This window comes from Anomaloglossus baeobatrachus, chromosome 2 (genome assembly GCF_048569485.1).
Source record: "Anomaloglossus baeobatrachus isolate aAnoBae1 chromosome 2, aAnoBae1.hap1, whole genome shotgun sequence".
In the NCBI taxonomy this organism is placed as follows: Eukaryota; Metazoa; Chordata; class Amphibia; order Anura; family Aromobatidae; genus Anomaloglossus; species Anomaloglossus baeobatrachus.
This window is the reverse complement of record NC_134354.1, coordinates 334,021,290-334,043,219: the sequence shown is the minus strand read 5'-3', so window position 1 is coordinate 334,043,219 and position 21,930 is coordinate 334,021,290. Positions and strand designations below refer to the sequence as shown.

The 21,930-nt window shown below is 42.3% G+C and overlaps 1 protein-coding gene across 5 annotated transcripts in view; it reads right to left on the bottom strand.

The window, feature by feature from the left end:
* Nucleotides 1-21,930, bottom strand: part of LOC142289985 (arf-GAP with SH3 domain, ANK repeat and PH domain-containing protein 3-like) — a 224,445-nt gene that overhangs the window by 150,062 nt on the left and 52,453 nt on the right. For all 5 annotated transcript variants that reach the window (XM_075333929.1, XM_075333930.1, XM_075333933.1 and 2 more), the window contains one exon: nucleotides 1,022-1,109. In XM_075333929.1, coding sequence (XP_075190044.1) covers nucleotides 1,022-1,109 — 88 coding nt within the window. The remainder of the gene's footprint in view (nucleotides 1-1,021; nucleotides 1,110-21,930) is intronic.

Genomic DNA, 21,930 nt, shown 5'->3' with positions numbered 1-21,930 from the left:
ATGTGTGTGTGTGCGTGTGTGTATGTTCCGCCGCTGCAGGACCTTGATGTGTGGATGCGATGTGATGTGTGTGTGAGGTGTGTGTGAGAGTGAGTGTGAGCCGGTGTACGCTGGTAACTATGATACACATCGGGTAACTAAGGGACCTTAGTTACCCGATGTGTATAATGGTTACCAGCTTTCACGGCCTCCGTCAAGATCCCAGCATCGCAAGGTTATGTCTGGCGCTGCTGGGATCCTGACGGAGCCGGTGTAGAAGCAAGCGATCTCCCAGGATGTTGTGATGTGTGAGGTGTGTGTGAGAGTGAGTGTGATCTGATGTGTGTGTGTGTACTCACCTGGGAATCGGAGCTCCGTGTCAGTTGGGCCAGAGCGAGCGTGCATTGCGTGAGGGGGGCGGGGCCTGCAGAGAGCCGGGGCGAGAGGCCAATCCGTGTGGGGGGGCGGGGCCATGGCGAGCCCAGCGGCCAATCAGCTTTGTGTCACCGTAAGGACACAATTTCGGAGCATGACAGACAGACAGACAGACAGACAGACAGACAGACAGACAGAATAAGGCAATTATATATATAGATGTTAGAATGCTTTATACAAGAGCCCTCTGGTGGTGGCTGCAGCTGACAGTCACCAAATCTGGTGACAGGTTCCCTTTAAAATGAGCAAAAAAACACCCAGGAAATGCCTAAAAAAAGTTAACAAAAGACACTTTTGCAAAATACTCCAGAGAAAAGGAGAGTTTACTAAAGTCTTTTCTGCTTGACCACCAGAAAAAGAGAGGCTGAATATACCCTAAGACTACAACTCGGAAGACAATTACTGTGCTTCTTCAATGCCTAACAGTTCAAAGATGAAGGTTGGAAACCACATAATTACACATTCTTTGTGCTGCGCTTACATCACAGTAATGAAGACAAAACATGTTCTCTCTTCCTACTACTACCCTATCGTGTCTAAAGTTCAGTGCACAGCGTCATACACATCCATACAAGATGAAATGAATTATCTGAGTTCCATAACTCACGTGTGATTAGGTAGAAGCTTCTTTTGTCGTCAACATTTGGCCGAACTTGACATGTCAGCAATTTAATTTTAGTAGGAGGTCGATTAATCTGCAATTAAAAAGCAGGACAATACAATGATGAGAAAACTAAATGTGAACGCATGAAAAGCTCCGGTGAATTAACTGTTCGGAAACGCCATGTATATGTTACTGCAGGCCAACCCCAAGAAAAAGTATAGGGCTTGAATATTAGAGCAAATATATATATAAGTCAAAGTCTTTATTGCTGCCTTGTGGAGCCATCAGTGGATTACAAGCATCCATCAACTCACTGTTTCAGTCCTCCTCCTCTCTTCATTCAGAGGATAGGGGTAAACTCAACAGTATACAATGTAAGTGGAACCATGAAGGCTTTATTCACATGTGCGTGCCAGATTTTTGCAACTGTAACTGAGATCCATACATCTGAATGAGGGTGTGTTTTTTAGCACATGAAAAGGTATCTGCGAGTTACATCCAGATAAATGGGACATATGTGGACATTTTTGCAACAACTCTGCCATATTTTTATAACAAATAAAACAGATTTTAACAGATAAGTCAACACATCTTTTCACCAGCACTCCGAAGATCCTTGGCATCATCAGTATACTCTACTTCAAATACAGTGTTTGTTTGTTTTTTTAATAGATGCTGAAAACCCTAAGGCGAGTCTCGCTAATCATATGACCTCTTAGCTCATTTGTGCCAAATGTGCTCATGCTATCTAGAGCCTTTCTCTTATTTTTTTATAGCATGTTGTAACATCATCTATGGCCTCAAGCTTTGCATATTTGTTGCATGTCATGAACAATGCATTTGTGAAAATAAGCACTCAACTGCTAATGAATGATGGCACTGGAAGCATACACCCATATTTTACCCCTGGCCATAGCATATAAATAGAATCTAAGTATTCTGCTTAGAAAACGATGATGAAGATACAAGACAAGAGAAGAATCAACGCCTTCGAAATGTGGCGCTAGAGAAGGATGATATCAATACATTGGATGGCAAAAAGAGCAAACAAATCAATTTTGGTACATATCAAGCCAGACATGTCACTCTAAAGGGGGCTTTACACGCAGCGACATCACTAGCGATGTCGCTGGTGAAAGCAACCGCCCTCGCCGGTTGTGCGTCACGGGAAAATCGCTGCCCGTGGTGCACAATATTGTTAGGAGCCGTCACACGGACTTACCTGCCTAGCGACGTCGCTGTGGCCCAGCGAACCGCCTCCTTTCTAAGGGGGCAGTTTGTGCGGCGTCACAGCGACGTCACTAAGCGGCCGCCCAATAGAAGCGGAGGGGCGGAGATGAGCGGCTGTAACATCCCGCCCACCTCCTTCCTTCCTCATTGCCGGCGGCCGCAGGTAAGCTGTAGTTCGTCGTTCATGAGGTGTCACACATAACGATGTGTGCTGCCTCGGGAATGACGAACAACCTGCGTCCTCATCAATCAACAATTTTTTGAAAATGAACGACGTGTCAACGATGGACGATTTGGTATTTCCATCTTTAACGGCCGCTCGTTGGTGTCACACGCAAAGACGCCGCTAACGATGCTGGATGTGCGTCACGGAATCCGTGACCCCGGCGATATATCGTTAGATACATCGCTGCGTGTAACGGGGCCTTAAGCAAGGATCAAGCTACGACTTGCTTACTTTGGACTCATCATATGAACAGAGCAATCACTGGAGGAGAAGGACATCATGGTTGTAAAAATAGAAGGAACAAGGCAAAGTGGAAGACCAGCAACCTGATGGCTTAATACAATCAAGATAACGATGTTGAAGACCCTGGTGGGCCTATCTAGACTTCCACAAGATCGATCTTCCTACAAACTGTTTATCCATCAAGTCAACATGGCTCAAGATCGAGCTGAAGTCTATTAAATAATAATACTGTAATAATAATGAAAGTATTCTGTATATAATGACAAACTAAGCATATTGTGCCCAGTATTATACATCAGTATTTGTAAGGCTGCGTTCACATGTATCCATTGCATCATGCTCAGTTATTTAAATGGTTGTTCTCACAGTCACATTATTTTTCACAAAGCACAGTAAATACCTGCTTATTGTTAACATAAAAGCCAAACCCAACATAAAGTTTCTTTCTTATACCTTTGTGTCTTTTTTCCATCTCATCTGACCTCTCTCTGCACATCCTGCGTCACCCAGCCCGAAGGGCGGTCCTAGTCTTACACTGATAAAACTACATTTCCCTGCCAGACCGCTTCTGTGCTACAAAGCCTTCCCTCTCTCATGTGCTCGTACCTGGAATAGATGTAGAACAGTGCGTAAGACAGTGCATATGACACGCGCAGTTCACACGCTGCAACTCTCTTCTGCCACCACTGTCATGTCATTCGTAAACAAATGACATGACACTGCTAGGAGAGCTGCAGAGTGCAGGCAGTGTTTATCACATACACTATTCTGCATCTATTTAAGGTACCAGGCCATTATTCCGTAATACCTTGGAAATATCCAGTGTGGTGTTTGTAGTAACATTACAGCATAGGTCTCCTCTCTGTTGAAATCTCAGTGTATTAAGACACATCAGTTTCACCAAACCACAGTGAATAAGCCTGTTCTGACATTCTAAGTGGGGGTCTGTTCTATTTTTCCCTGTATTACACTGCCTTCTTATGGTTGGGAAATGTCATGCAAAATAAAAAGTAAATGCTCACAGAGAATAATTGCTGCTAATGGCCTGTTCGCTAAAGGGAACAACAGCATATTACTGTCATGGGGAGATCAGGGATCGGGGCTCCTAGACTGGCACTCAGACTAGGGGGACCCTGGCTATCCCTTATCTCCGAGTTACCTCTGATAGTGAGGATGTCTGAGACATCTGCCTGACCCTGATCCTGAGAGGCCCTGATCTAATACCCCCTCCCTCCTTACCCCAGGGGGAGGGGCCAGGGCAGGAGCGTGTTAACACCAACAGTGATAGACAAACAGTGGAAACCAAAACTCTATCACACAGCACGTTCACACAGAGGTATCAGACAACAAATGATAAGGAGGAAAACAAATAGCAGGGAGGAAATAACCAGACCACAGGAGGAATTCCACAGCACACCAAACAACATGTAGAAAATCACCAGTTACTGGAACACAACAGCACACAGACCGCTTTAGCAAAAAGCTATAGTTGGCATGGGAAGACAAATACCTCCATCTTAAAAAGGAAGAAAGTAACTGTCATAGGTCTCCCACAATATGTGATCCAAAAGGTAACCAGCAAGATAACAAAAATGTACTCCTGCTAGTCTGATCACTAATGAGCACTCAGCTGGTCGACACCCGAGCCTGCCGATGCAACTCAGGAGCACCAGAGAAAGTAAGTATAGTGAGAGGCTGTAGTCTGAACAGCATCTGATGCTGCCATGACACTTGGCGAGTTTAGAGCCAAACATGGTGTGAAAATTAGGCATCCTACAGTCAATATCACTGATAGGAAAAATAAAAACTTTTCAGCTTTTCCACCCCTTTATCATAAAATAGTTTAAGGCCCTATGCCCACGCTGCATATTTTGATGCGGATTTTGACGCAGATTTTCAGAAATCTGCCGCAAAATCTGCATGTCCATTGTGAAGTCAGCAAAGACTGAGAATTCAGAAGTGCTGTGCCCACGTTGAGTATTTTTCCCTTGCGTATTTGGTGCAGATTTCTTTTTTTCTGCACCAAATCTGCGTATTTGCTGCAGATTTCTGAAAATACACGTCAAAACTGCACAGCGTGGGCACTGGGCCTAAACATACCAAAAGTGTTGGAAGGTTGTCTTTAAAGGGAACCTGTCAAATGTAAAAACACTATTAACCTGCAGATAGGGAGCTATCTGTAGGTTAGTAGCATTTCAATCATTCCCAGTGCTTGAACATTGAAGCCCGCTGCCAGGAGGAAATTAACTTTATCACTAATAACCTGGAGTTAATCTGCAAGTTAATAGCTTTTGAATCCTGCCTGTTGACTAAACATTGAACCCCGCTCCTGGGAGGAAAGGAACTTTAACGATATTAACGCGCCGCTATGGGGTTAATCTGCATATCCTGCCTGGTGCCTGAACATTGAACCCGCTGCTGGGAGGAAATTAACTTTGATCTTCCTGGCAGTCTTCCTTCCAGTTTCAGTCACGGAGACGCCACTTGCGCGGCTTCAGTGACCACTCTTTGTATCTGCTGGAATCGCGCCCCCACACTGACAGCTGGGTCTAATACAGTTGCCATCAACTTGTTTTTGCCATTTCCTCCTACCTCCAAGAAGTAGTCCAAACTGGATCCCAATCTTACATGAAACGTCATGATCAGGCAACTGGACCAATGCAAAAAAGTAAAGTGTTGGAAAATATATCCCATCCATCTCAATATGGTTGTTTCCACATCTTGAGCATGTATTTCTTGGGATGCAGATTTTGACGTACAGTGGTGACCAAACGTTTTGCTTTTTTATCTTAAAAGTGTGATTACTTTTGTCTGGTTGTTGTGATGCCATTTTCCTGGTGATTTTCGTAAACCAGAAGCAAAAGGTTGTCCGCTATAAGGATGAAAATTATGTTTAACATTGCTTTATCCCTTTATGTGTTAGTTTTCCACATTTCCTGGGCCAAATGTTTTGCATATTTTGTCATGGGTAGTTTAATTTTTCCTAAAATAAAAATTTTGGGTGTTTCTTATAAAGCATGGCAAAAACAAAGCCAAATTTATCACCAGATATCAGGAAACTTATTATTCTGAGAGTAAAGTCGGCAAAAGCCAAAAAGATGTAGCTATGGAATTCAACTCTCATACAATAAAGGAAGAGAAAAAGAAAAAGAAGGTTATGGAACACGTGATAAACCAAGAAGTGAACTTCCTCCAAAATTGTTCACATTATTAAGAAAAAGTGGGTATCTGATGTTAATAAAAGTGCTGTACAGATTGTGCACAAAATTAATATAGAATATGGGGTCAAAGTGAGTCGCCAAAATGTGGTGTGACCGCTAAGAGCAGTAGGTTTGAATGCACAAGTTCCAATTAAGAAACATAATGATGTAAGCTACCAAACACCTACAGTGAAACATAGTGGTGGCAATGTCATGGTTTTTGGCTGCTTTTCTGCATCTGCCATTGACCTGCCTCATAGAATTGGTGGAAATATAAATGGTATCATGTACAAGGATATACTTGAAAATGTAATGCTGCCACATGGTAAAACAAAAGTAGGCAGGGGCTAGAAATTCCAGCAAGACAATGATCTTATGCACACATCCAATTTAGTCAAAAATTTGTTATCAAAGAAAAATGTTCACCTATTGCTAATTGCCAAGTCAATCACCTGATTTACACCCTATAGAGCATCTTTGGGATGAGTTACGGTGACGAGTTGGGGCCTGTATCTATAGCAATAAAGATGAATTGTTTGCAGATTTGCAAATGGAATGGCACAAGATCCCTCAAGATGTCTTCTATACCCTAAAGGCTTCAATGTCCTGTCGGTGTGGTGCAGTAATTAAAGCAAGAGGTTACGCTACAAAATACTACATTATGGCATTATAATGTAATGAATTACTCTCTATGTTGTGATCAATATGGCAGTCAGTTTTCTTTAATGGAATGACCATACTTTTATTCAAAGGCATTTTGGTTAAAATTAAGGTCTTACATGAAGACAACTTCATGCACTTTCACTTCATCAAAAGAAAAATGCCGTCACAATAACCAGACAGAAGAAATCACACTTTAAAAAAATGCTAAACTTTTGGTCGCCGCTGTAGGTTTGTCTGTAGGCTTGACCCTGCAAATTAGGTAAAATAAAATGAAAACCACTATACTCCCCACCTCTGTTCCCTATGCTGCTGCCAAACACATGGATATTTTTTTGCAGAATTTGCTATTGACTTCCAGAGCATGTAAAGTAATAAAATATAAATGTACACATCATCCTGCAGCATCCCATGCCTGGTCCCCTATCCATCTCTGTACAAACCATACTCCTGCAATGTCATCTAATCCATTGTGAATAGCTGAGGCAGTCACATAGGACAAGGGATCACGGCAAGACGTCTATGTCTTTTTTGAGCAGAGATAGGTTATCCTTTCTTTTCTATCACGGATAGCCCAAAGACACATTATAGTTTATGTGTCTATTCACATGTCTGTTAAAATTCTCAATGTATGGATAAAATATGTATCCAGTGAAGACAGATTTTAACATTACTGAAATAGGAAATTGAAGTTGTTACAGATAAGATTCAATGTAGACTGGAAGGAGGAGGGCAGAGCTCTGCCTCTAGCTCCTCCCTCTACATATGCAGGTGTAATAATGATATTAGCAAATGCCTCCAATTAGAAATGTAGTATAGTTCTTCTGATTCACTATGTCACTTACCTCATGTGCAGGGCATTGCAGGACCTTAGGTATTTATGGTTACAACCATGTATATAGTTACAGTTAGTTAGTTGCTAGTAGTTGTAACCATGGATACCTAAGATCCTGCAATGCCCTGAACATGAGGTAAGTGACAGTGAATCAGAAGAACTATACTACATTCCTAATTGGCGATAATTGCTAATATAATTATTATTACAACTACTACATATTAGGACAGGATCTTGGAGATGGGAATACCCCTTTAATGATCAGTTCTGGCGGTGAAAGATACAATATTTTACAAAAGCTTCTTATTTTCATGTGTATTACTAATTCCACACTAAAAATTAAAATGACAGTTAAGGTACTGTCACACATATCGAGATCACTAGCGAGATCGCAGCTGAGTCACGGTTTCCGTGACGCAGTAGCGATCCCGTTGGCGATCTTGTTATGTGTGACACCTACCAGCGATCAGGCCTCTGCTGTGAGATCGCTAGTCGTTGCAGAATGGTCCAGGCCATTTTCTTCAAAGGTGATGTCCTGCTGGGCAGGACACATCGCTGTGTTTGACACTGTGTGACAGGGTCACAGTGACTGCTGAGATCGTTATACAGGTCACTACTGCGACCTGTATCGTTCCTGCATCGCTGGTAAGATCTGACTGTGTGACATCTCACCAGCGACCTCCCAGCGACTTACCTGCGATCCCTATCAGGTCGCATCGTTTTAAGGATCGCTGGTAAGTCGTGTGTGACTGGGCCTTTACTCTTTAAGGCTATGTGCGCACTAGAGCTTTTTACCTGCGAATTTACCCGCGGATTTGCCCCGGAAATTTCTTGAGAAATGTCTGCAATCTTTGTGCAGACATTTCCCATGAAATTCAATGAGAAAAAAAAATAGCTGTGTGCACTGTGCGGATTTTTCTCAAGAAAATTTCTTGAGAAGATTTTCTCGAGAAACTTTCTTGAGAAAATGTGCATGTCCATTAATTTCCGCAGGTACCTGCGGTATTCCGGGGGTATTCCGCAGGTAGCAATGATGTGCGGTATACCACCGGAATAGCCGCGAATTACCTGCGGGAATGCACATCGCTGCCTGCGGTTTTGCAGGAAGCGATGTCATTATGCCAGGAAGAGGAAGCGGAGCAGAGTAAACACAGGCGTCACACTCCCTGGACGCTGCACAGAAGCGCTTCCGTGCGACCTCCAGGTGCCCGTGCAGTCTGTGTCCTGCTCCGGCCTCGCGGCTGCCTGCACTGCAGGGTGTCAGTGTCTGCCCACAGTGTCAGCAGCCTGTCACGCTGCAGCGCAGGCAGACACTGACACAGGCAGACACTGACACTGCACTGCAGGGTGTCAGTGTCTGCCCGCAGTGTCAGCAGCCTGTCACGCAGCAGCGCAGGCAGACACTGACACCCTGCAGTGCTGGGAGCCGCGAGGATGACGAGCGCTGCTGTCAGGAGGTGAGATCATTACCTGCTGTGACGATCTCCTGCCTCCTGACGTCAGCGCTGTCACTGCTGTCTATGCCCGTCTCGCGAGCGGCCCGAGACTGTCACTAGTGGTGACGTCACGGGCTCTCGCGAGACTTCTGACAACGCGGCGGGCATAGAAGTCAGTGACAGCGCTGACGTCAGCAGTACAGGAGATGATCACAGAAGGTAATGATCTCATCTATGCTCCTGATGGCAGCGCTCGTCATCCCCTGCAGTGACCTGAGCTGACCTATTGATGTTAGCTCAGGTCACTGCATTGCTCTCCCAGCCAATGGGGAACATTCTGTTCTTCATTGACTGGGACAGCGACTATGGTATGGATCGCCGTGCCCCCCCCCTTATTGGAATACGCCGGACGTGGAATTGATTGTGCTCTTTTCAATAAATTGGTTAAAGAGGGAATGTTTTGGGGAGTGTTTTTTCAAATAAAACTTTTTTTGTTGTCTATTTTTTAATTATTACTGACTGGGTTGGTGATGTCGGGTATCTGATAGACGCCTGACCTCACCAACCCCAGGGCTTGATGCCAGGTGACATTACACATCTGGCATCAACCCCATATATTACCCCGTTTGCCAACGCACCAGGGCGCGGGATGAGCTGGGGCAATGCGCCAGGATTGGCACGTCTAATGGATGCGCCACTTCTGGGGCGGCTGCGGCCTGCTATTTTTAGGCTGGGGAGTGTCCAATAACAGTGGACCTCCCTAGTCTGAGAATATCAGACCCCAGCTGTCCGCTTTACCTTGGCTGGTGATCCAATATGGGGGGGACCGCACGTTTTTTGTTTTAAATTATTTATATAATTTAAAATAACAGCGTGGGGTGCCCACTGTTTTGGATTATCAGCCAAGGTGAAGCTGCCAGCGGTGGTCTGCAGGCTGCAGCCGTCTGCTTTACCCTAGCTGGCTACAAAAAATGGGGGGACCTCACGTCGTTTTTTTTTTAATTATTTATTTATTTTATGGCTAAATACAAGGCTAAGCACCCTTTAGTGCCACATGAAAGTCACTAAAGGGTGCCAGCTTAGAAAATGCAGGGAGGTGGAACATTATATAGGTTTTTCTCATCTATCTATCTATCCATCTATCCCTCTATCTATCTATTCATCTATCTATCTATCCCTCTATCTATCTATCTATTCATCTATTCATCTATCTATCTATCCCTCTATCTATCTATTCATCTATTCATCTATCCATCTTTCCCTCTATCCATTATCTGTCTATCGATTATCTTTATTATTTATTGCAGGGACAAACCTGCGGTAAATCCGCGGTAAATCCGCGGTAAATCCGCGACAAATCCGCGGCAAATCCGCGGCAAAACCGCATGCGGATTTGGTGCGGATTTTTTCCGCAGGTCCGGAAATCTTTCACTGGCAGAAGTTTCTCAAGAAATTTTCTTGAGAAACTTCACATTTCTAGTGCGCACATAGCCTAAAGTCTGTTTACATGAACCAAATGGCAGAGTTAAACAACCACCAATGGGTAAATATTTACTGCTCGGCGGTTGTTTAATAGTCTGTTTACACAGGTCACATATAGTGATATGCACTGGACAATTGGAAATAGATTGCACAGTGCACAGAGGCTGCCATTGTTCTCGATAGGGCAACTCCTGTTTTGGTCGTTTATTGGATGATTAGCAGCCTCTTCAGATTGCCGTGAAATTAGTTTTTCTAGGATTGCTCATTTTGCATGTCAAGCGGACCATTAGACTAGATATTCAAATGCAACACAATGGTTTTACAAAATATAGGCACAATTTTGGTGCACTCACATTTCTGGCCATGCTCCCTTTCCAGTCAAGCCACACCTCCTTTATGGTAGGCCACACTCCTTGTCAAGCAAGTTGGACAAAGTGTGCAAAAATGACATAACTGCGGTGCACAGCACGGTGTACATTTTTCTGGAGAACAAGACTCGCTCCAATGCTTCCCTTCCTTTTGCTATGAATCATAGGCATGTATGTATAAAATCACTGGAATAAATATCTGTGAACTTTAAACACAGCTGTTCTAATTTCAACATAACCCATACATATCGCCATAGTCAATACATTCACATATACAGCTGTCTGCAAATATAAACCATATGTTTCACTCTAGTAGTATACCGAAAGGCACAAACTGTACGAGCTGCAAAAAGTAGGATCTGGGGGGAAGTCTTTAAATGGGCTATTTAAAGTCACTTTCCTTCTGGCTGCATTGCTGTTACTTGCAGCAAATTTATCAATTTGAAGCAAAAAATTCATTAAATTTGGCTCATCTTAAGATGTAACACTTCTGTCTATAAATATTACTCTACTTTTTATGCCATCTACTACTGAACTGTAAGATGAGAGGTGTTTGAAATCACACAAAGTTGCACATATTTGTGAAAATAATGCATGGACCAAAGTTTGAGACTTTTAAAGGCAAAATAATTGGCATTAAAACCTTGATACAGTTGAAACCAGAAGTTTCCCTCCACTATCTATAAAGACACATCTGCAGGTTTTTCTCACTATCTGACATGAAATCAGAATAAACCTTTCACGTTTTACGTCAATTAGGAACCAAAATTATTTATATTTGCCAAATGCCAGAATAATGAGAGAATGTTTTATGCATTTTTATTACTTTCTGCAAAGTCAAAAGTTTACACACACGAAGATTACTATGTCTTTAAACAATATGGGACAGTCCATATGATGACGTCATGTCTTCGGAAGCTTCTGATTGGTTTATTGGCAACATTTGAGTTAATTAGAGACACACCTGTGGATGTATTTTAATGCACACCTGAAACACACTGATTTTCTGTGTAGTATCATGGGAAAATCAAAAGAAATTAGCCAAGATCTCAAGAAGAGAATTGTGGACTCGCACAAGTCAGGTTCATCCTAGGGTGCAATTTCCAGATACCTGAAGGTGCCTCGTTCATCTGTACAAACAATTATGTGCAAGTACAAACAAGATGGGAATGTCCAGCCACTATACCGCTCAAGAAGGAGATGGGTTCTGTGTACCAAAGATGAACGTGCTTTGGTCAGATGTGCATATCAACCCAAGAACAGAAGGAAAAGACCTTATGAAGATGCTGGTGGAATCTGGTAAGATTGTGTCAATATCCCCAGTGAAACGAATAATGTATCACAATGGGCTGAAAGGTCACTCTGCCAGGAAGAAGCTATTATTCCAATACAAACATAAAAAAGCCAAATTAATGTTTGCAAATGCACACGGGAAGACCTTAATTTTTAGAGATATATCCTGTGGTCTGACAAAACTAACATTGAACTTTTTGGCCATAATTACCATCGTTGCGTTTGGAGGAAAAAGGGAGAAGCTTTGAAGCCTAAGAACACCATCAAAACTGTGAAACATGGGGGTGGCAGCATGATGTTGTGGGGTTGTTTTGCCACAGGGGGACTGGTGCACTTCACAAACTAGACGGCATCATGAGGAAAGAAGATTATGTGGCAATACTGAAGTAACATCTCAAGACATCAGCCACGGACTTAAAGCTTGGGTGGAAATGGGTCTTCCAAATGGACAATGACACGAAGCATACTGCCAAACGGGTTACAAAGTGACTTAAGGATAACAAAGTCAATGTTTTGGAGTGGCCATCACAAATCCCTGATCTCAATCCTATTGAAAATTTATGGGCAAAGCTGAAAAGGCCGGTGCGAACAAGGCGACCTACAAACATGGCTCAGTTACATCAGTTCTCTCAGCAGGAATGGGACCAAATTCCTACCAACTATGGTGAGAAACTTGTGGAAGGATATCCAGAATGTTTAACTCAAGGCATACAGTTTAAGGTTAAGTTTAAGGTAAATTTTTACAGTATCAAATACTAATGAAACTTTTGACTTTGCAGAATGTAATTAGAATGCCTTAAAACATTATCTCTCATTATTCTGGCATTCAGCAAATATAAATAATTTTGGTTCCTAATTGGGAACCTAAAATGGGAAAGGTTTATTCTGATTTCATGTCAGATAGAGAGAAAAACCTGCAGATGTGTCTTTTTAGACAGTGGATGGAAACTTCTGGCTTCAACTGTATGACCCCATAATTTTTCTGAGGATCATTCCAAATGTACATGCAGCTCCTTGTGGTGTCCCTGATGTAGAATACTTTGAGGTTACCTTATCAAATGTTTTTATAAAGCTTTTATCTTCAAGAAGAAACATCTTGTATATCTACATTAGTACATGTCCTGGATCCTAACTATAGACCACTGAAAAATTACCATTGACCTTAGAAATTCTGCAAATAACATGATGTTTAGTTTTTAACAAAATAAACTGTGAAAGGCATCTAAGCAAATTAGCATGAAAGAAAAATCCAAATAAAATTACAAAATGTTACAAAAAAACCCCTGGACAACCATATAGTAGCCCCATAAAAATAGTACAATGGGTATGGGATGTACAGAAATGATAAACTGATGGTAGGGTGAGGGGAAAAAAAAGTGTTAATAAGCAAGGAATAACTGCTGCAGCAAAAAAGCCTAGGTAATCGTGCAATAAGCCTATAATCATATCCTACCTATCAGCAGAGGGAAAAAAAAGGGATCAGCTCACCATATGAAACAATTCCAAGGAGAGGAAATTTCTGGACGGTGCTCGAATAAAGGGCGGCTAATAGGTAACCAAAAAAGGGTGGGTGTATCCAGCAGCAAGAAAACATCCAATAATATATAAAATCATCAAAATTGATTTCCAAGCTATAAAAAACATGTACAAAACTCCATAAAAAAAGTCCTGTGGTAACTACACGTTTCGAACCAAACACATAATTACGGAGGGTATTACACCCTTATGTAAATTGGTGGCTTCTCACTCTGATGTACACACGGTGCAATGTCCCTAATTTAAAGCACAATAAGCACTCTACAGTACGAATATGCAAATATCGACTATAATGAGTCAATATTAAGGATATCAACTACAATAAGCCAATATAACATGCAGCTAATGATGAAGTAGAATTTACAAACACGAGATAAATGTAAGACATGGAGCAAACAAAAATAATATATATATATATATATATATATATATATATATAAAAATGTATATATACAGTACAGACCAAAAGTTTGGACACAACTTAAGAGGAGACTTTGTGCAGCAGGCCTTCATGGTAAAATAGCTGCTAGGAAACCACCGCTAAGGACAGGCAACAAGCAGAAGAGACTTGTTTGGGCTAAAGAACACAAGGAATGGACATTAGACCAGTGGAAATCTGTGCTTTCGTATGAGTCCAAATTTGAGATCTTTGGATCCAACCACCGTGTCTTTGTAGAAAAGGTGAACGGATGGACTCTACATGCCTGGTTCCCACCGTGAAGCATGGAGGAGGAGGTGTGATGGTTTGGCGGTGCTATGCTGGTGACACAGTTGGGGATTTATTCAAAATTGAAGGCATACTAAACCAGCATGGCTACCACAGCATCTTGCAGCAGCATGCTATTCCATCCGGTTTGCCTTTAGTTGGACCATCGTTTATTTGTCAACAGGACAATGACCCCAAACACACTTCCAGGCTGTGTAAGGGCTATTTGACTAAGAAGGAGAGTGATGGGGTGCTATGCCAGCTGACTTGGCCTCCACAGTCACCAGACCTGAACCCAATCGAGATGGTTTGGGGTGAGCTGGACCACAGAGTGAAGGCAAAAGGGCGAATAAGTGCTAAGCATCTCTGGGAACTCCTTCAAGACTGTTGGAAGACCATTTCCGGTGACTACTACTTGAAGCTCATCAAGAGAATGCCAAGAATGTGCAAAGCAGTAATCAAAGCAAAAGGTGGCTACTTTGAAGAACCTAGAATATAAGACATATTTTCAGTTGTTTCACACTGTTTTAAGTATTTCATTCCACATGTTTTAATTCATAGTTTTGATGCCTTCAATGTGAATCTACAATTTTTAGAGTCATGAAAATAAAGAAAACTCTTTGAATGAGAATGTGTGTCCAAACGTTTGGTCTGTACTGTATATACACAGTGTATATACAGTTAGGTCCAGAAATATTTGGACAGTGACACAATTTTCGCGAGTTGGGCTCTGCATGCCACCACATTGGATTTGAAATGAAACCTCTACAACAGAATTCAAGTGCAGATTGTAACGTTTAATTTGAAGGTTTGAACAAAAATATCTGATAGAAATTGTAGGAATTGTACACATTTCTTTAGAAACACTCCACATTTTAGGAGGTCAAAAGTAATTGGACAAATAAACCAAACCCAAACAAAATATTTTTATTTTCAATATTTTGTTGCGAATCCTTTGGAGGCAATCACTGCCTTAAGTCTGGAACCCATGGACATCACCAAACGCTGGGTTTCCTCCTTCTTAATGCTTTGCCAGGCCTTTACAGCCGCAGCCTTCAGGTCTTGCTTGTTTGTGGGTCTTTCCGTCTTAAGTCTGGATTTGAGCAAGTGAAATGCATGCTCAATTGGGTTAAGATCTGGTGATTGACTTGGCCATTACAGAATGTTCCACTTTTTTGCACTCATGAACTTCTGAGTAGCTTTGGCTGTATGCTTGGGGTCATTGTCCATCTGTATTATGAAGCGTCGTCCGATCAACTTTGCGGCATTTGGCTGAATCTGGGCTGAAAGTATATCCCTGTACACTTCAGAATTCATCCGGCTACTCTTGTCTGCTGTTATGTCATCAATAAACACAAGTGACCCAGTGCCATTGAAAGCCATGCATGCCCATGCCATCACGTTGCCTCCACCATGTTTTACAGAGGATGTGGTGTGCCTTGGATCATGAGCCGTTCCCTTTCTTCTCCAAACTTTTTTCTTCCCATCATTCTGGTACAGGTTGATCTTTGTCTCATCTGTCCATAGAATACTTTTCCAGAACTGAGCTGGCTTCATGAGGTGTTTTTCAGCAAATTTAACTGTGGCCTGTCTATTTTTGGAATTGATGAATGGTTTGCATCTAGATGTGAACCCTTTGTATTTACTTTCATGGAGTCTTTTCTTTACTGTTGACTTAGAGACAGATACACCTACTTCACTGAGAGTGTTCTGGACTTCAGTTGATGTTGTGAACGGGTTCTTCTTCACCAAAGAAAGCATGCGGCGATCATCCACCACTGTTGTCATCCGTGGACGCCCAGGCCTTTTTGAGTTCCCAAGCTCACCAGTCAATTCCTTTTTTCTCAGAATGTACCCGACTGTTGATTTTGCTACTCCAAGCATGTCTGCTATCTCTCTGATGGATTTTTTCTTTTTTTTCAGCCTCAGGATGTTCTGCGTCACCTCAATTGAGAGTTCCATAGATCGCATGTTGTCTGGTCACAGCAACAGCTTCCAAATGCAAAACCACACACCTGTAATCAACCCCAGACCTTTTAACTACTTCATTGATTACAGGTTAACGAGGGAGACGCCTTCAGCGTTAATTGCAGCCCTTAGAGTCCCTTGTCCAATTACTTTTGGTCCCTTTAAAAAGAGGAGGCTATGCATTACAGAGCTATGATTCCTAAACCCTTTCTCCGATTTGGATGTGAAAACTCTCATATTGCAGCTGGGAGTGTGCACTTTCAGCCCATATTATATATATAATTGTATTTCTGAACATGTTTTTGTAAACAGCTAAAATAACAAAACTTGTGTCCCTGTCCAAATATTTCTGGACCTAACTGTATATGTAGCTGGTGTAAATGACTATAAACCACCAGCTATTGGGTCCTGCTCCCATTTGAGCCCATTGTGGTCAGAGATCACAAGTTGTATACAAAAGGTGTGGGGTCTTGAAGTTTGGCTATCACCTGGGTTCGCTCTTTTTCACCATTTGGAGGAGGAGAGCGATATTAAAGGGAAGAAGACTAACCCACCCAGACTTATACATGTGATACTTCTGGCAGCCAAGAGTGTGTTTCTTAATAAATGGTTGGAGTCTGGGGTCCCTACGTTTGAGGAGATCTTGGGTCAGCTCATGCATCTTCTTGAAATAGAAGGACTGGATGCAGAAAGGAGGGCAGATAGAATACGACAACGTTTTAACAAATGGAAGAAATTCATATTGGCCTATTGTACTCGGGAGGAGATAGTCAGGATTATGTTACCTTTCAAGGACACAGTCTGGTATCATACCGAAAAATTGAAGATTACATTGGATGGCTTGGAGGTGGGGGAGGAAAGGCCGAAAGGTGACTAAAAGGAACCAAGTTGGGCGAGGAGGAAATAACCGATATTGAGTGGGACTTCTTTATTCTATATCATTACCATGTTCATAAGGGTTAAATAAGGGGTAAATGATAAATATGTTGGGTTAAGCGGTGGCTGCCTTCCTTTGCTTTACCTTGCCATGTACGGTTATTGAATCTAAAAATTGTTATGGAATTTGTGATGACCAAACAGGATAATGTAATGTTTTTGAATTGAATTTTCAATGCTGAATTCGTTTATGCCAGTGTTATATGTTATTGAAAAATTTGAATAAAAATATAGTTAAAAAAAAAACACCAGCTACAGTATATTAATCTGTATCCCATATGCTAATCACATACACCAAAATATTGGTAAAAGTAAAAATACAATAGTTTCCATGTGGAGCCTGGGTGAAAGAAAGTTAAATTACTTCCCTGTATTCGTGGTCTCAACGTGTTTCCTCTCCCTAAGGCTACGTGTGCTAGTTCGTTTTTTGGTGCGTTTTTGGTGCAGTTTTGTTGTCAGAAAGTTCTGACTTTTGGCTTCCCACAGCAAAGTCTATGAGAATTTTTTTTTGTCTGCAGCTTACTTGTCATAAACATCTGACAAACTGCAGCATGTTCATTCTTTTTGTGTTTTATCCCTGCATTTCTCACTAGTGATCGGAGGACTCGCAAATCAATCTCTCGCCAACTCAGGGTCGGCGGGGGATTGATCCCTGGTATCTGGCCAGATGCCGGTCCCCATATAATCTATGGGAACCAGAATCTGGCGCCAAGCGGTAGGAAGGAGCAAGCGCTTCATACTTACCAAGTTACCGGCACGGCTGTACACTGCTCCCACGGCCTCTCATTCTTCTTCTCGGGCTGCTCAGTAGGCTCATGCATATTTACTGCTTCCCCCACCTACCGGCGTCTGTGACTGGTTGCAGTCAGATGCACCCCCATGCTGAGTGACAGCGTCTGATGCTTTCAGTCACAGATCCGGTCTGCAGTCTACAGCAGACAGCAAAAATAAATAAACAAATAAACTGGAGTAGGGTCCCCCCATATGATGATACCCAGCACAGATAAAGCCATGGCTACAGCACTCAGCCATCCCCCCAATTTTGATACTCAGCCGTGATAAAGCAAGACAGCTGTGTTGCTATTCTCAAACTAGGGAGATGCATGTTTATTGGGCCCCCCAGCCTAAAAATATCAGCCTGCAGCCACTCAGGATTGTCGCATCCATGTCACACTTTACTCAGCTCTTCCCAACTGCCCTGCTGTGGTGGCAATAGGGGTAAAAAGGGGTTAATATCAGCTCACAGCTGACACTAAGCCCTAGATTAGTAATAGGAGGAGTCTATGAGACCCCCCATTACTAATCTGTAGGTGAAAAGAAATAAACACAAACACCAAAAAATCCATTATTTGAAATAAAAAAACACCGTCTTTCAATATTTTATTAACCCCCAAAACACTACTGCAGGCCCAATGTAATCCACATGAGGACCACGACAATTACCGCTCTATTACATCTGAATCACAGCACGTAATGATGGCACAAGACTGCATGCTGTAAATTCGGGCAGAGACTGAGCAGCGATGAGCGGTGAAGTTATTATCCGGGATTTAATTGTCATATTTTGTTGGTGTCTTATATTTCCGGGCAGAGCATAAAGAAAACTGTCACTGTTCTAAATCTCAAAAGTTGGCAAGATTGTCCTAAAGCTGTCTAAGAAAAATGAGTAGACTGCTGGATTGTGCACAATAATTACAGTTTCACTGCTTTTATCTATGCAGTATAAGACTCAGATTTCTGCTTGACCTTCTAGTTATTTGTCTTCAGTATGGGAGCTACTGCTGTGGAATCAAATTACAGTACATTATATCCTACATCACCAGCCCCTATACTGAAGAAGGGTGTCTAGCAATGACGCGCAAACTGCTTGGTGCTCAGCAAGTGTTTTGATGCTCAGGTGTGCTGTATTCGTTTCCAGAGTATACTGTAATGGAAGTCAATGAGGAACTTGAGCATTATTCTGCAAGATGTTGGGGAAAAATGGTAGAGTTCCCCATTGACTTCTATTATGCTCTGTAAACGAGTAGCAAGAACCCGAGCATCAAAATGCTCCTTATACTTGCCGAGCACACAAGCACCGAGCAGTTTGCTCATCACTAGTGTCTAGGAAGCAAAGTTGAAGCTCTGACTACTGCATAGTATTCAGTAGTCACAGTATGGATTAAAGCAGATCCATGTTGGTGTTTAAAATTTAAACACTGTAGTTAAAGGATTTAAAACAATTATTTTGCAAATTCTTAAAAGTCAAAGTAGCAGTCTGTTGATTTATTTACCGAATTTTCCAGATTGTAAGACTTTTTTTCCCCAAAACTGGGGGTAAAATGGGGTGTGTTTTACAATGCAGATATGGCTTACTGGGGCGGCGGTGGTGGAGTCATTGGAGGAAGGGTCGGCGATACTGAGGGTATCACCGCAGTGTTGCGGCGACAACCTGACGACCTGATCTAACTGCGGGCTCCATTGAATCGCCCGCGGTTGACGCAATGAACTTCAAGAAAATGGCTGCGGAGGTGGCGTGTGTGCGGACGACACAATGCACTTTAAGAAAATGTCTGTGAGGGCCTTTCTGCGCACGCGCTGCCTCCACGGCCATTTTCTTGAAGTTGGTTGCATCAACCATTGGCAATTCAATGGAATCCGCAGTGAGATCAGGCACCTGTCGCTGCAGAAACACCTCGACACCCCCTCCTGTGACCTTCCCGAGTTGCTCCACTGCAGTGACACCCCCTCAACAGGCTGGCAGATCAATTGCGCCCGCCGCCGTGAAACCCCTTAGGCCACAGTATCGCCGACCCTCTGTCCACTGACCTTCCTGAGACGCAACACGCCCTCCTCTGAGCCCGCAGCATTGCTGACCCTGCCTCCTGTGACGCTCCACCAACGCCGTTCCCCCCTGGTGAGCATTAGGATTAAGACACACTAGAATTATAAGACAGACCCTCATTTTAACATTAAAAAGTATTTTTTCCTATTTTCCTCCTCTAAATTTGGGGTGCATCTTATAATCTGGGGTGCGTTATAAACCGAAAATACGGTATTTATTTTTAATCTTTTTTTTAACTATTCCCAAGGTACATATAATTCAGGTAAAATTACCTAACTTAACTGTTCTTCTCTATCTGAATATTCATGCATTACTTCTACTCAGTTAGATCATGTGATCTATTGATGACCTTCTGGGAATTGCATGGCTTTATATATACCTTTTCCACAGGGGGAGAGAGACACTCCTATTGCAGCTCCTGATGATAAACACAGCTCCTGTCAAATAATTATAATGCAGAAGATGACAGTTCAGCCTTCTGATTGAATATTTACACTGACGAGCACAATGGTAACAATGTTTTGAACTTTTCATTTTCAGGCTCCATATCTCACCATTTACTGCAGCTTCGGACATGATACCATCCCTTTATAGACATAAATTTGACATGCAACTATTAAGCATATGATTAGCTATGTAGGTTCTTGTCATGTCACTGCATTGCTACTGTTTTGCTCCTAAAAATCGATTTATTTTTTTTTATTATTTTGTTAGTGTTTTGTAAATCCCCCTTAGGCTTTCAGTGCTACCTGACTCCTTCTAGGCATGCACTCAACCAGATTCAAGCATGTCTCAGATGAAATTTGATCCCAGGTCTCCTCACCTTTTTTCAGGCTTCCATTCCAGACTTGTGTAACGTGAGTTCAACAGTGCTTGTATTGACATCTGTGATCTCACTATTATGAAGCATACGAGCCGCCTCCACAGCTATGTTTGTTGTGCCAGAACTGATAGACCTTGTGATGAGCCAACTTGTTGACTCTGATATTTTGCCTGGACGTCCACCTCTTGGCTTTTAAATGGATGGATGGATTAAATTTCGTATTCTTCCTACTGTCATGGCACACACATGATGCAGTTTGGCAATTTTCCTGGCCAAGTCACTGCTATCGATGAGCTGGATAATTCTGTTTCTCTTTTCTTAGGAAATCTTCCTCTTGGCTGCTCCTCGATTTGAACCAGTGACATTTTGCTTGATAATCAACTTAATAACGCACTGTTAGGAAATGTGAGGGCAGGTTGTAATTTGTATTATACAGGAAGAAAAAGATCTTTCCACTACCAGAAGCAAAACAGTAACAATACAATGACATGAATAGAATCTGCATAACTGATCATTTGCTAAATGGTTGGAAGTCAAATTTATGCACAAAATATCCAAGATGATTGTCTATAAAATTATGGATGTCTCATGTTCGAAGCTCTAGTGGATGATGAGATATGGAGCCCGAGAGGTAAAGGTTCAAAATATTGTTACCCTTTTGCTCATGAGTATATATTAGCCTATCTAGAAGAATTTTGAGAGGATAACTACAGTGTTATTACAGCAGGGAGAGATGGTGCTTGACATATCCTGCTATGCTAATATATCTCTCACGATTCTCTGTGTAGAGCATCTCACAGACCTAGAGATGATCTGCGGTGCTTACAGATCTGACAGTGTGTCCATTCCTTGTGCAGAGCATCTTGTTCTTGGAAATGTTCTGCGGCGCCGTCCTTGATAATGAACTAGCAGCTTTGTCACTATACTGGAGTCCAAGTAGTTCTGGGAGGTGCTGGGAGGTTCCGTCGAATTTTGAAAAAAAAAAACAGATCCGGTGACTGACGCCGCTGGATCAATTTTTTTCTCTTTGACAGCTTTTAGCGACGGATTGCGACGGATGGTCTCACGTTTCATCCGTCAAGCGACGGATCCGTTGAAAAATGTGTGTCCGTCGGACGGAGACGACGTCCACATTAACATTTTATG